The sequence below is a fragment of the Camelina sativa genome, chromosome 8 (assembly GCF_000633955.1).
Source record: "Camelina sativa cultivar DH55 chromosome 8, Cs, whole genome shotgun sequence".
Classification (NCBI taxonomy): Eukaryota; Viridiplantae; Streptophyta; class Magnoliopsida; order Brassicales; family Brassicaceae; genus Camelina; species Camelina sativa.
The window spans coordinates 20,488,679-20,502,014 of NC_025692.1; the positions used below are offsets into that span (position 1 = coordinate 20,488,679).

Sequence of the window (13,336 nt, forward strand, 5' to 3'; positions counted from 1 at the left end):
GTACTCCAATTTTGCACCGGATGGAGGAGATGAATCATTGGACAACAGAGTTGGTGGGGGGTGTTGTACAGAGGAAAATGTGTGTAAAATAGAATCAAAGTCCCGTACCCGCAACACTAAGTGTGCTATTGAGAAGGAGGTTAGGAAAATAGAAATGGGAGTTAGTGATTTAGCGATAGGGCAAAAGCTTGAAAGCAAAGCCTCGTTGGTGGCAAGATTGAAGGTTCTATGTGTATTAGAGAAATTTGATTATAATGTTCGTGATTCAAGACCCCGTTTGCTAATCGTTGAGTGTTGGGTAGGAGGTTGTAAATGGAGACTACAAGCTTCAAAAATTGGGGATTCTATGGTGTTTCATATTCGCAAATATTGTCGTCAACATACATGCTCTGTTACGGAACAATCAGCCCGTACCCGTAATGCTACACCACCAATCCTAGGTCATTTATACAAGGATTCTGTTGGTAGTATCGGAGGTTCGGTTGTGCCAAATATTGTGGGAGAAGGGCTAAACCTACGCTATGGTATACAGGTGGGAGTCATAAATATTTATAACATAATGCATTCTTTTTATTTTGTATGGGTACAGATCATTGGACAATTTGGATGTATAGGATGAACTAATATGTAAAGGTGTACGTTTTGTTGTCATTGGGCATAGACGGTGTTGCTATAATTGTATGGGGTACAATTAATAACAAATTGTAATATAATGGGTACAGAGGGTGTAATTATAGATTTATTGACGACATAGTTGGAATAATAACAACTCGTGAATGGTAGTAGTGGATGCTTATTTTTTTTTTTACAGACTAGTTGTTGATTTTTTTGGGGTGCACTACACATATATAGAAATCTTGTCCACTGGATGTTGTTCAATGATGATGTGTTTTACTGAACACTTTCATATAACAGCTTGGCTAATGGAAGGCACATCGTACACTTATAAAGGCGCGGGAATATGTGAGGGGTACACCTGAAAGTGGATACGCTGAGTTACCTTCATATTTATACAGGTTGAGGTGCTCTAATCCGGGGACCCTTACGAGACTGGACGTTGATGCGGAAGATAGATTCAAGTATGTTTTCATTGCGATTGCTGGTTGCATCAAGGATTCAAGTATATGCGGAAAGTTGTTGTTGTTGATGGAACATTTCTGAAGGGTGAATACAAAGGGACTCTAGTCATAGCAACAACACAAGATGGGAATTTTGATATATTTCCTTTGGCCTATGCGGTTGTTGATACAGAGAACGACGAGTCTTGGGAATGGTTCTTCACACAATTGAGTTGTGTAATTCCTGATGATGAAGGTCTTGCACTGATATCTGACCGTCATAAATCTATAGGTAAAACTATCGGTAAAATATACCCTAGGGCCAGTCGTGGAATCTGCACTTATCATCTTCACAGGAATATTATTCAGAGGTTTAGCGGAAGTGAAACATTCCGGCTCGTAAAAAAAGCAGCTGCAGCCTACCGTGTAGTTGATTTCAATCAATACTTCCAGCAAATTCAAGAAGCGAATCCGCAACTGCATGCTTACTTGGTGCATGCATACTTGGTGCATGCAGATGTATGCAAGTGGAGCAGGGCTCAGTTTCCTGGTGATAGGTACAACTTCACTACGAGCAACATTGCAGGATCGATAAATAAAGTACTGAGTCCCGCGAGAGCGTATCCAATTGTGGAGTTACTAGAAGCGGTTTGGAATATGTTGACACGTTGGTTTGCCAGTAGGAGAAAACAAGCTGCCGGAATCCCAACTGTACTCACGAAAGGAGTGGAGAACCTGTTAGAGGTATCATATTCATAAACATATCCATAGAGATATATGTTTTTTAAGGGTACACTTAGTTGGGTGATAGTGTGTTTGTTCAAACTATAAAATGTTAGTGGAAATAATGTGCTTCTTTGGGTTATCAACATTTACGCATTCTCATTCATTTTTTTACAGGAATGTATTGAAGAGGCAAGGCATCTAAATGTCCAAGAAATAGATAAACATCAATTTCAAGTAAGTGGAGGTACCTCAATGCATGTCGTCAATCTTAAATATAAAAGGTGTTCATGTAGGCGTTTTGATCTGGAGAGGATTCCATGCGTACATGCCATTGCAGCCGCCGAGAAGGCTAACCTATCTCGTATACACCAGTGTCATCAATACTTTCGCAAAGACTACCTCTGCCGTGGTTATGAGAATTCGATAATGCCTAGTGATGAGTCCTGCATCGTTCCTACTAAAGATAGAGAGTACAAATGTAAACTGCCTTTCGTAAGGAATCCTCCAAGAAGGCCAAAGATGTCCATAATGAAGTCTTTCCACGAGGTGGCGTTTGAGATGAAACGGCCCCGTAAACAGCATGCTTGTTCTCAATGTCAACATGTTGTCCACAACCGTACAACATGTCCAGGTAATATGTAAGGCAGGGGCGTCCACTTTTTTTTATTAGAACCTGTTCAGTTCGGTTCACTATGCAAACTGTTAAGGTACGTTTCAGTATGGTACAATAAGTACGTTTCGCTATGGTTCAGCGAGAACTCATAATTTATCTTTTTGTATGTGGGGAGCAGCACCTGTTATCATCTGGTAGTAAATGTAACATAACTAAGTTTTAGTGGTGTGATGATACTACTCGTCATTCCTAAGTACCACCATTTATGTTGGAAGCATATTTGTTACCTGTTTAGTTTGGAAACAAACGGAATATTTAGGGATGTTTGGTTTTGCTGTTTGTATCTTTGTGGGTATGTGAGAGAGGTCAGATATTACGGGTAGTTAAGCGAAAGCATAACAAGTCCTTAGGAGATGTCCAATGGGCTACATTGGGCCGTTATTAATAAGGAAACCTACATTGGGTGGGCCGTTATAATTAAGGAAACTCACTTGTTATCCAGTACCCCTCTAATATGGCAAAACGCTGTTTCGTCGGCCTGGATAGTATGAAGATCATGGGCTTTAGAAATTGAGAATTAAGGAACACAACAAATATTTAAGGAAAATGAACAGTTTTTCAACCAATAAATTAGTATAGTAAGCCGTCTATTGTAGGTGACAAACCTATTTCAGCCTCAATTTATATGACTTTAGAGTTGACATAAATAAAGGCACATCACTTGCCCTCTTGTGTCAGCAATAATATCAGGACCTCCCACTGTCTCCTTATTTTCTGCACAGTAGATAGTTTTCCCATTTTAAGTCCACACTCGTAAAGTGTGACACTTTACAATCACTAATCTCGCCCCCAACTATATCCCCCACTCAATAAGTATCTCTTTTTCCCCTTTGTTATCATTCGAAAATATAACAAAACCAAACTTCCACATATTTTGTCATGCACCGCAACCCTATTTCAGCCTCAACTTATATGACTTTAGAGTTGACATAAATAAAGGCACACCACTTGCCCTCCTGTGTCAGCAAACATATCAGGACCTCCCACCGTCTCCCTATTTTCTGCACAGTAGATATGTTTTCCCATTTTAAGTCCACACTCGTAAAGTGTGACACTTTACAATCACTAATCTCGCCCCCAACTATATCCCCCACTCAATAAGTATCCTTTTTCCCCTTTGTTATCATTTTAAAATATAACAAAACGAAACTTCCACATATTTTGTCATGCACCGCAACCCTAGCTTTAGTTCAGTGTCCCTCCCCCCGTTAGGGTCTCCCCTGTGCGATTGTGGCGATATTCCGGCAGTAATGACTTCGTGGGCTGACGCTAACCCGGGGCGTCAGTTTTACAAGTGTGCCCTGATCAATAGCAGATTCAACAGGGGGTGTGATTTCTTCGCCTGGGTAGACAGCGAGCCACCTCATGGGTGGCAAAAAGTGGCTTTGATTAACGCAAGAGACCAGATTCGCAAAATGAAGACTGAAGTGCAGTTCTATAAGCAGCTTAGATCTACTAGCGACAACCAATTGGAGACAAATAATGGTGTCCATACTTCGATTTCAGCAACCCGGAAAAAATACCCGTTCTACTATGGTCTCCTATCCGGCTGCGCATTTACGCTTTTGGTTCTTGCAACCATCATCGCCATATTAATGTATTAAGGGATTCTACTGTATATTTATCTCTGTCATTTATTCATCTTCGCGATTGCATTTATGGTCCGACAGATCGTTCCTTCTATGATGTGTGTGTCCACCTAGACTCTCTCTTATCGTAATGTAGTTGTTGTGTTTAAACACTCCACATTTCCGAGTAAATGTGTAATAATTTTTCATCGTTTTAGTATCTATAAAGTTGTTGATTTCCTTTTAATATCATCAATCCCTGTGCTGGGGTACAGGACCTCATTATCCGTAGTACAGGGTACTAAGAGTACGAGGAAATTGTCTCACAATATATTATTGTTTAATATCAACTCTACACCTCACCAATACACCTCACCAATACAAGATGGAGTTGTGCAACATAGTTTAACTTGTCGTACCCCCTCCCCCCTTGACATTTAAAACCAGTTACAAACAGGGTAATATTGAAAAGGGTACGAATTTTAAATACCTTTATAAACCCGGATCGTATTCCATTAGTATTGTAAAATATTTTGGATTCTCAGTCGTAGACACATACGCCGACGCTTCCCTTATCTGGCCCTATAAATCGTATGGGCCTTTATTTAATTGTAGGCCTGGCCAGAATATTAGAATCAATTCAATGGGTAGTCATAACATCAACTGTAGAGTCAACGATAACTCAGTTAAATGCGATGTATCTGCGTAGTTAAATGTGCACTTACAACGCATCTGGTACTTACATGACACATATCCTAAAAGACTGCAGTTACGACGGTTTGAAAAGAAACAATAGGGAAAACCAATAGGTGTCCGTTCGCTGGTTATAAAAATAGACAAAAACTCCTCTGTTTCATATTCATTCGTCTATTACAACCGTACATCATCTGCAAACATAAGCGCAACAAAGCCATGGTTCATTTCGACAGACTTACCGATTTCCATACGTGGCATTCTGATTGGAAAGTCTCCGTTAAGATCGTCAGGAAATGGAACAAGAGGGAAGCCAACGTCTCCACTGTTGAACTGATTATCGCCGATGTTTTCGTAAGTAACCCTCATAATCATACTATCTTCACTTTTACTTTGTAATCATGATTTACTAATTCGTAATAAACCTTTTGTCCCCACACCATAAGGGCGACAAGATGCAGGTAACAATTAGTGAGAACCTAGTGGCCCAGTTCTGTGTACGTAGGAGGATTGAGGAGGATGAGTGGAAAACCATCTCAAATTTCGCGCAGGAAAATGACACATCCGCTGTCAAGGTCGTCGACACCAACTACGGGATCAAATTCACGGCTGACACCATTGTTGAAAACATTGATGGCTTGTCGAACAACCACTTCATCGACTACCATAACTTCGACAAGATTTATGATGGATGGTCTGCTTTCAACAGAAACTGCTGCTTAGGTAACATTTCAGTTTCGGATGATTCTATAACCCTATTAATTTTCATACCCAAACTAATAATTCTAATTACATGACATGTTAGATACGATGAGGGAAGTGTCCGACGTCGAACCAACAATATTCGTTGATGATCCCGCTACTCCACGGTTTGCCGAGAAGTCCCGAATGACCCGGTTTTCTTTGAGGAACCTTGAGTGAGTCAATTTATCACATTATTTAATTTTTGACCTTGTAACTAAAAATGGCTTAATACCATACCTGCTTTCGTATGTAGGGGTCATATCTTGAAATGTGTAGCTTACAATGAAGCAGCGGATAATTTTAACAACGAATTTTTGGCTAGCCACAGGCAAACCAGTTGTTGCGGTGTTGCGTTTTTGGAGGGCTAAGTTTAAGGATGAATGTATTCACATTAAAGTTTTTTAACCTTATAAATATTTCCAACCATAAATGGTTTACAAAAAAACTAAAGTCGTGTGACTAATTCATTTTTTAGGTCAACGAGGAGGAATGGAGGTGGTTAGCCAACCGGGTGTTTGGAAAGTGTTGTTTGATCTGTTGTTTTCAGAGGTGCAAGATTTCAAACTCAGGTTAGACTACTTCAACCAGCGTGAGAGGATAGAAGATGATTCGTAGCTGATCTTTGCATTTCGGAATGTGGAGTTTATTTACAATACTTTTACTACGTTTACAAACCTATTCTGTATTTCTTCTACTATTTTCAACTCTCTTTCTATTGTTTTCAGTCTATAAAGTACTTTAATTAATTAAATAGAAACGAGTTGGTCTTCTCTTGGTTTTTATATTGGTACACACCCGATGGTATTATTGTGGTCTGTTCATTTGTTTCTTAAAACATGGTGTGCACAATTTTTCAACGTAAACTAAAAGTGATGCGTATAATTAAAAATAGGTATGTAATGTCTGCACCTGACTAAAGTGATCGACTACTGCGGTAGGAACTACTAATTCAACTGTGTGTTGTTGTCACTAAATAAATGTGGAAGATATTACTCGTAATTGTGTATTGAAAATTTTTTATCAGTAAGGTACAACTATTTCACTATGTAATTAATTGTAATTATGAATGTAATCATGCAAACACCGAAATTTTCCGCCCAATTATCATGGAAAGTAATGTACCCGCAATTTATAAGGCTTACAGCGCTGACATTATACTTTTTTTGTGGGCTGGATTGTGACCTTGAATAGGTCAGTCAATCCATTAAATTGTTTTAATGAAGAATACCTGAAAGGTACATCTATCGTTATGTAAGCAAATGGATATGACCATATGAAAACAGGTGTAAAGATAGGGTACACCAGTAGTTGGTATATTACAAATATACTACATATCTAAACAACGTAAACGCATGGACAAACAGTTTTCACTGTTTGTAGTAGTCTAGTAGATGTAAATAACGAACATAATACAACACCTTCAGATCGTAGTTTAGTTGAAACACCTAAAGTATAAATACACTACTACAGGATCTCAGCTATCGAGTGAGCTACCCACCATAGGCCGCAATTGGTACACACCATGTCATACTCTCGAAAGTTGATAGAGTGGAAACCATGGTCCATTATGCAAAATACAGCACATTCCGGAGGAGGGATCAATGGACTTGAATGATACAAAAAAGAATGCTTGTAAGTGTTTAAAACCGCCGTCTTAAATCTACACAACACGTTGAACACCCCCCCGCCCAATAAGCTTTGCTCTCTCCGATTTCAGTGGATGGTGGTCAGCATCAAAGAGGTGAAGAAAATGAACCGCCATCTGCTCGTTCCCATCTAACATATAAAAAAATCCACATGCTAGTTTGGCATGTGGATCTGCGGGAACGTTACGAGTTAGAAGTGAAATCCCTAGCCGAATGTCTCTCTCCTCGGCAACAACCCACAAACCTTCGATGTAGATTGCAATTTTGTTACCTGCTTCAATGCATCTTTCGAATATGCGCCGCTGCATCCCTTCGTCTTGGACTCCACCATTTGGGTTATGTGATGTTTGAAACCATTAAGGCTCCCAACAGATGTGGAATATGTTAGTATCCTTTAGGACTTCGGGGTTAAGTGCTGTTTCGAGTCCTCGATGACCCGCCTTCAATATTGGAGCAAGGTACGAAAAACCATCAATTGCGAGATGTCCGAAGATTTTAACCAACATCTCATCAGGTAGATCTGTGTTTTTTTTTCTCGCAGACGCCATATTGTTGGGATTTTCAGATTCAAATGTTGGAAAGATGAAGTAGTGGTACCACATAAACAACAAACGTGTTATATAAACACAATGGTGTAGGGGTTAGATGTGGAGTACACCTACTTATCCGCCTTTGTGATACTTTTAATACATCGTCGTTATGGCGTCTTACACTAGACACAACACAACCTTATTGGTTTTAAATGGGGTAATTTTAATAATTTTAAGTCCACCGTCGCACAATGATAACATTTAACTCACATTTACGTTAAAGTTATTACGACTTTTCTACTCTATATTTTGACAGGTCTGAGTTGTCTAATCAGAACTGCTTTGTGTCATGTCTTCGCAATAGCAATTTGTAGATTCGGTAGCAAATTTTTTTGAATCCTCCTTGCAGGGGTACATGGTAGGAAAGTCTATCATTCCAACATCCATAGTAATATTGGAAGGTAAATTTGTCATACGAAGAGACACATTTAACAAGTACAAAATCAAATAAGTATAAAAATTCTGTAAATAACAATTACTTACGTAGTGTATCCAGGAAGACTCTCTCTCTCTTTTTGTCTCATTGTTGTTGTGTTTAACCACTTACAATTTCCGACTAAATGTGTACTAAATTGTGGATATCAATTTTATATTATGAATCCCTGTTCTGGAGTACAGAACCACAATATATGGGAGTACAGGGTTACTATGAATACGCGTGAATTGTTCTGACAATTTTGTATTGAATATCAACTATGCTGTCTGTGTAGTGTCTAGACCTCATAAATAGAAGGTGGACTCCTGATACATTGTTTAACTTGGCGATGATGGCTACACATAGAAACCCGTCCTCGATCCACATAGTGGTATTGAAAGGTGTTAGGATTTTAAACACCTTATCATCACGAATATAATTCGTGAATTATTGTAAACTATATTTAAGTGTGAGTGTCCGACACATATATACTTTCCACTTCACCTTTCGCGGACTATAAATCGTATGGGCCTTTATTTAATTGTAGGCCTGGCCCGAATATTAGAATCTATTCAATCGGTAGTCAAAACTGCAGAGTCAATGATAACTAAGTTAAATGCGATGTATCTGCGTAGTTAAATGTGCACTTACAACACATCTGGTACTTACATGACATGTATCCTAAAAGACTGCAGTTACGACGGTTTGAAAAGACACAATAGGGAAAACCAATAGGTGTCCGTTTGCTGGTTATAAAAATAGACAAAAACTCCTCGGTTTCATATTCATTCGTCTATTACAACCGTACATCATCTGCAAACATAAGCGCAACAAAGCCATGGTTCATTTCGACAGACTTACCGATTTCCGTACGTGGCGTTCTGATTGGAAAGTCTCCGTTAAGATCGTCAGGAAATGGAACAAGAGGGAAGCCAACGTCTCCACTGTTGAACTGATTGTCGCCGATGTTTTCGCAAGTAACCCTCGTAATCATACTATCTTCACTTTTACTTTGTAATCATGATTTACTAATTCGTAATAAACCTTTTGTCCCCACTCCATAAGGGCGACAAGATACAGGTAACAATTAGTGAGAACCTAGTGGCCCAGTTCTATGTACGTAGGAGGACTGAGGAGGATGAGTGGAAAACCATCTCGAATTTCGCGCTGGAAAACGACACATTCGCTGTCAAGGTCGTCGACACCAACTACCAGATCAAATTCACGGCTGACACCGTTGTTGAAAACATTGATGGCTTGTCGAACAACCACTTCATCGACTACCATAACTTCGACAAGATTTATGATGGGTGGTCTGCTTTCTCCAAAAACTGCTGCTTAGGTAACGTTTCAGTTACATATTATGATATACCCTTTAAATTAAAATCTTCTCGGTTTCATCATTCTAATCACATGACATGTTAGATACGATGGGGGAAGTTACCAACGTCGAGCCAATCATTTACGTTGATGATCCAGCTGCTCCACGTTTAGCCGAAAAATCCCGGATGAAACGCTTTTCCTTGAGGAATCTACAGTGAGTTGTTCTTCCGATAAATAATGTTAATTATTTATTAATATCAACGGGCCAATACCATATATGTTTTTGGATGTAGGGGTCATCACTTGCAATGTGTAGCTTATAATGAAGCCGCTGATTACTTTACCCATAACTTTTGGGTGGCCGATTCAGGCAAACCAGTTGTTGCGGTCTTACGGTTTTGGAGGGCGAAGTTTAAGGATAGAGGTAAATATGACATTAACGTTTTAAACCAGATTATGTACTACCAGAGAGACATTACATTACAAGAAATTTTTTGTGACAAATTGAATATGTAGGCGAAGGAGGAATGGAGGTGGTCAGCCAACCGGGTGTTTCAAAAGTGTTGTTTTATCCGTTGTTTCCAGAGGTGCAAATTTCAAACTCAGGTTGGAGTACCTCAACCAGCGTGAGAGGATAGTAGATGATGCGTAGCTTATCTTTGCATTTCGGCAAGTTGTTTTCATTTATAATACTTAAACTACGTTCACTATCCTATTCTGTGTTTCGTACTTCTACGTTTCTGAACTCTCTTTCTATTCATGTCACTCTATAAAGTTCTTTTAATGATAGGAACATTTTTTTTAATATAATAAGAACTACGTACCGTTGTGTTGAAATAAAAATTTCTAAACATACGACTGTGCTATAGTTGAATCTTCATTTTTATCTTACTATTTTGACCTTAATATACCATAACATAATAAGGTGTAGTGCGAGTGTAAACCTTGCAAAGATTAGAAATTATGTAGTACTTACGTACGTACGCAACAGAAACAGTACGCATTGTTCATTAACACACAGTCCATCAAATACTTAAAAGCTTACTTATATTTGCATGTTTTGTCAGTCATTTATCCACGTAACATCCAAACGGATAATCGCAATTGTTTATTGTAACAGTTTCTTTTTTTCCTGTCTAATTAATTACCACTAGTACAAGTTAATCACCGCTAATTCATACTGCTTGGTACAAGTATGTTTTGAAAATAGTTTTCAAACGTACAGCTACTACACGTGATAATACTTTTGTTTTAAGTATTAAAATACCCAAAAAAACATTCCTCTTAAATTAACTGTCCAATAATCAGGTAAATTAAATTTACATTATGAGCAAATCCATTGGACTTAATCCATAGAGGATAAGAAGAAATAAAAATAATAATAAAATGAGAAAAAGGTGAATAAATTGAAAAAAAAAAGTGATTATACCTGTCTTTATTATTTGTTGGATAAATCGAATAATAATTCAAAACTTAAATTTGACAATGATATTAGGTTATTAATTCTTTTGACATTCACATGGTTGTATAACCCATGGGATTTCCCTAACTATAAGAGCAATTTATTAATTTAAGGTTAGAGATTTTTGTTTTACATCTAACACTCCTGCTTCTTTATGGGATACTTCGGCCTAACGGTAAAGTAATCTCCCAATGAACGACAACTAATAGTTTGCCTACCTGTTGGTGGCCATAAAAATAATAGGGTGTTGCTAAAATGTACTGTTTGGCCTATCAATCCAGTCATCAGGCCAGTATTGAGTATCTCAAAGTATATTTACATTCACAAATATAAAAAAATTCTCGATGTCTGGAGTTGAAGTCGTCATTATAACCGTCCTCAGCGGAAGATGGATTCGGAATGATAATCATCGGTGGGAATTCACAGTCGACGTCCGTCGTGGTGGTAGGTCAATTCAGACCGCTAATACTAGTGAGGTTGAGGATCTCTGGTCTATTGTGGATGCAGCCTATTGTTTTTCACACAGTCAGGTTGCCTCCTCAATGACTTACGGGGTCGCCGAACAGGTTGGTACACATACTGACCTGTCCCCTTTTCCATTGCCTATAACCACAGTCGCCGAGTACAGTCGTTTCCGTCTACTCCATAAGACAAACAAGGCCATAAATGTATATGTTACTTGTTCAGGCCAAAATTATAGAGTTGTAGCTAGAGTTGGCCATTACGGGGATGGGGGCGCATATGGAGAACTCAGAACTGAAGAAAGTGTGGTGACTCATCGTCATCCTTACGCCGAACGTGAGTCAAACTTACAGAAACTTGTGGGGGATGAGGTTCCTGATGATGACGAAGACTACGACTACGACTTCTGGACGGATTACGTTAGGTCTGACATGTGTGGGGAAGATATTGTGTACGCTTTTGCTAGCTGAAATATGTACCCTCATCCAGGATTGTGTACTACTTGTTGACTATCGTTATGTTATGTACTCGCATTTATTGTTTAATGTTCACAGTATACTCATTCAGTTCTGAACCCCCTTCCACTCGATTATAGTGGTTTGTAATAGGTGTACGGTTTGGCTAAATTTCCGGAAGAGGAAGCCAAGTTGAGTAATATCACACCAAAGGTATTACTTTGCTCTGATTTAATAAATGAATGGACTCCAGAGAGTTTCTTATATAAACCACTCCTACTGCTTTATGTTTGTTGTACGACAATGGAAACAAACACTAAGCAGTACAACAAACGTAGACCGATTAGTCTATAAACAACCAAACACATAACACTAAGACGCAACATTGGTTGTTCATACCGTCCAATGAGAAAGAGTCCAATAGACAAACATTGGATGTAAATTGCTTCATAAGTTGCTTTACACATAAAAACACAATCCTATTTAGTTTAATACTTGCATATTGGCGAGTACATTTGACTAGCTGGCGAGGGAAATTATTATAGCGGAAACAGATAGCATGCATGCTAACACTGAAAGGCCAAATAGGCGATTCGAGTTGGTTGTCCGGAACCCTACAAACGTGTTCTTGAACCCTTCATTGCTCTCTACCTTTGCATCTGAAACAGCTTTTTGATGCTTGTAGAAATCGACTTCTCTCTTCAGATTACGGATCTGGTCCCTTGCGTTAATTATTGCAAGTTTTTTCCAGCCACTAGGTGGTTCGTTGTCTGCCCAGGCAAAGAAGTCGCATCGCCTATTGAATCTGTTGTTTATGACTGCACAATTGTAGAAACAATGATATCTTGTGTTTTTGTTGGATTTTTAAGCCATGTTTTTGCATAGTTTTGTTGCATATTCTTGTCATTCTAGGTTGTGTTAGAAGCATATGCATCTAGTGTCTCATTTCTCAGGTTCTTGGAGTAATCTCACCACATTTAGAGCATTTGCACTTGTTTTGGTGCAAAGAAGCAAAGAGGAGTGGAATTGGAGAAATGTGAAGGAATCAGGAAATCACCGGATGTATCAGCGCGGCAAGCTCAATCGGCCAGACCATGACCGATGGAGCCGATCGGCCAAGCTCAATCGGCCAGACCATGACCGATAGAGCCAATCGGCCAAGCTTAACCGGCCAAGCCATGGCCGATGGAGCACAAGAAGACAAATCAGCGGATGTATCAGCGGCAAGCTCAATCAGCCAAAGCATACCCGACCATCTCAATAGGGCCATCCCAATCGGTCCAAGCTTTCCCGGTTGTCCTAAACCCACACTTGTTTTAGTTTTAATCCAGGTTTGACCCGATTTGTTTTGGGTTGACCCGGGTCCTTTTATGTCTTCCTATAAATACTCTAACCCTATTAAGGGGAGGGGGAGCTTTTGTTTTTATCTCTGGTTTTTTTTAGCAGCCATTGTGAGTTTTTAAGCTTGTTTACTCTTGCTTTGTTGAAGAATTGAGGACTTCTAAATTTTTAATAGCAATT

The 13,336-nt window shown here is 39.0% G+C and overlaps 3 protein-coding genes across 3 annotated transcripts; all 3 read left to right on the forward strand.

The window, feature by feature from the left end:
* On the forward strand, positions 1,125-2,426 carry LOC104709737. Its single transcript, XM_010426302.1, has 2 exons — positions 1,125-1,802; positions 1,959-2,426. Exons 1-2 carry the CDS (start codon positions 1,125-1,127, stop codon positions 2,424-2,426), a joined length of 1,146 nt encoding a protein of 381 aa, XP_010424604.1.
* LOC104707659 lies at positions 4,905-6,149 on the forward strand. Its single transcript, XM_010424053.1, has 5 exons — positions 4,905-5,072; positions 5,165-5,441; positions 5,524-5,635; positions 5,716-5,844; positions 5,938-6,149. The coding sequence occupies exons 1-4, from the start codon at positions 4,938-4,940 to the stop codon at positions 5,828-5,830; spliced, it is 639 nt and encodes a 212-aa protein (XP_010422355.1). The 5' UTR covers positions 4,905-4,937; the 3' UTR covers positions 5,831-5,844; positions 5,938-6,149.
* On the forward strand, positions 8,919-10,173 carry LOC104707660. The gene is made up of 5 exons (XM_010424054.2): positions 8,919-9,090; positions 9,179-9,455; positions 9,539-9,650; positions 9,730-9,860; positions 9,953-10,173. Exons 1-5 carry the CDS (start codon positions 9,079-9,081, stop codon positions 10,072-10,074), a joined length of 654 nt encoding a protein of 217 aa, XP_010422356.1. The 5' UTR covers positions 8,919-9,078; the 3' UTR covers positions 10,075-10,173.

Bases quoted from the DNA above. Each gene is read 5' to 3' on its own strand.
- LOC104707659 (XM_010424053.1), top strand. From the start codon at position 4,938: ATGGTTCATTTCGACAGACTTACCGATTTCCATACGTGGCATTCTGAT. The intron at 5,442-5,523 runs GTAACATTTCAG...ATGACATGTTAG, and splicing joins CAACAGAAACTGCTGCTTAG to ATACGATGAGGGAAGTGTCC. The intron at 5,636-5,715 runs GTGAGTCAATTT...TTTCGTATGTAG, and splicing joins TTTTCTTTGAGGAACCTTGA to GGGTCATATCTTGAAATGTG.
- LOC104707660 (XM_010424054.2), top strand. The intron at 9,456-9,538 runs GTAACGTTTCAG...ATGACATGTTAG, and splicing joins CTCCAAAAACTGCTGCTTAG to ATACGATGGGGGAAGTTACC. The intron at 9,651-9,729 runs GTGAGTTGTTCT...TTTTGGATGTAG, and splicing joins TTTTCCTTGAGGAATCTACA to GGGTCATCACTTGCAATGTG.
- LOC104709737 (XM_010426302.1), top strand. From the start codon at position 1,125: ATGCGGAAAGTTGTTGTTGTTGATGGAACATTTCTGAAGGGTGAATAC. The intron at 1,803-1,958 runs GTATCATATTCA...ATTTTTTTACAG, and splicing joins GAGTGGAGAACCTGTTAGAG to GAATGTATTGAAGAGGCAAG.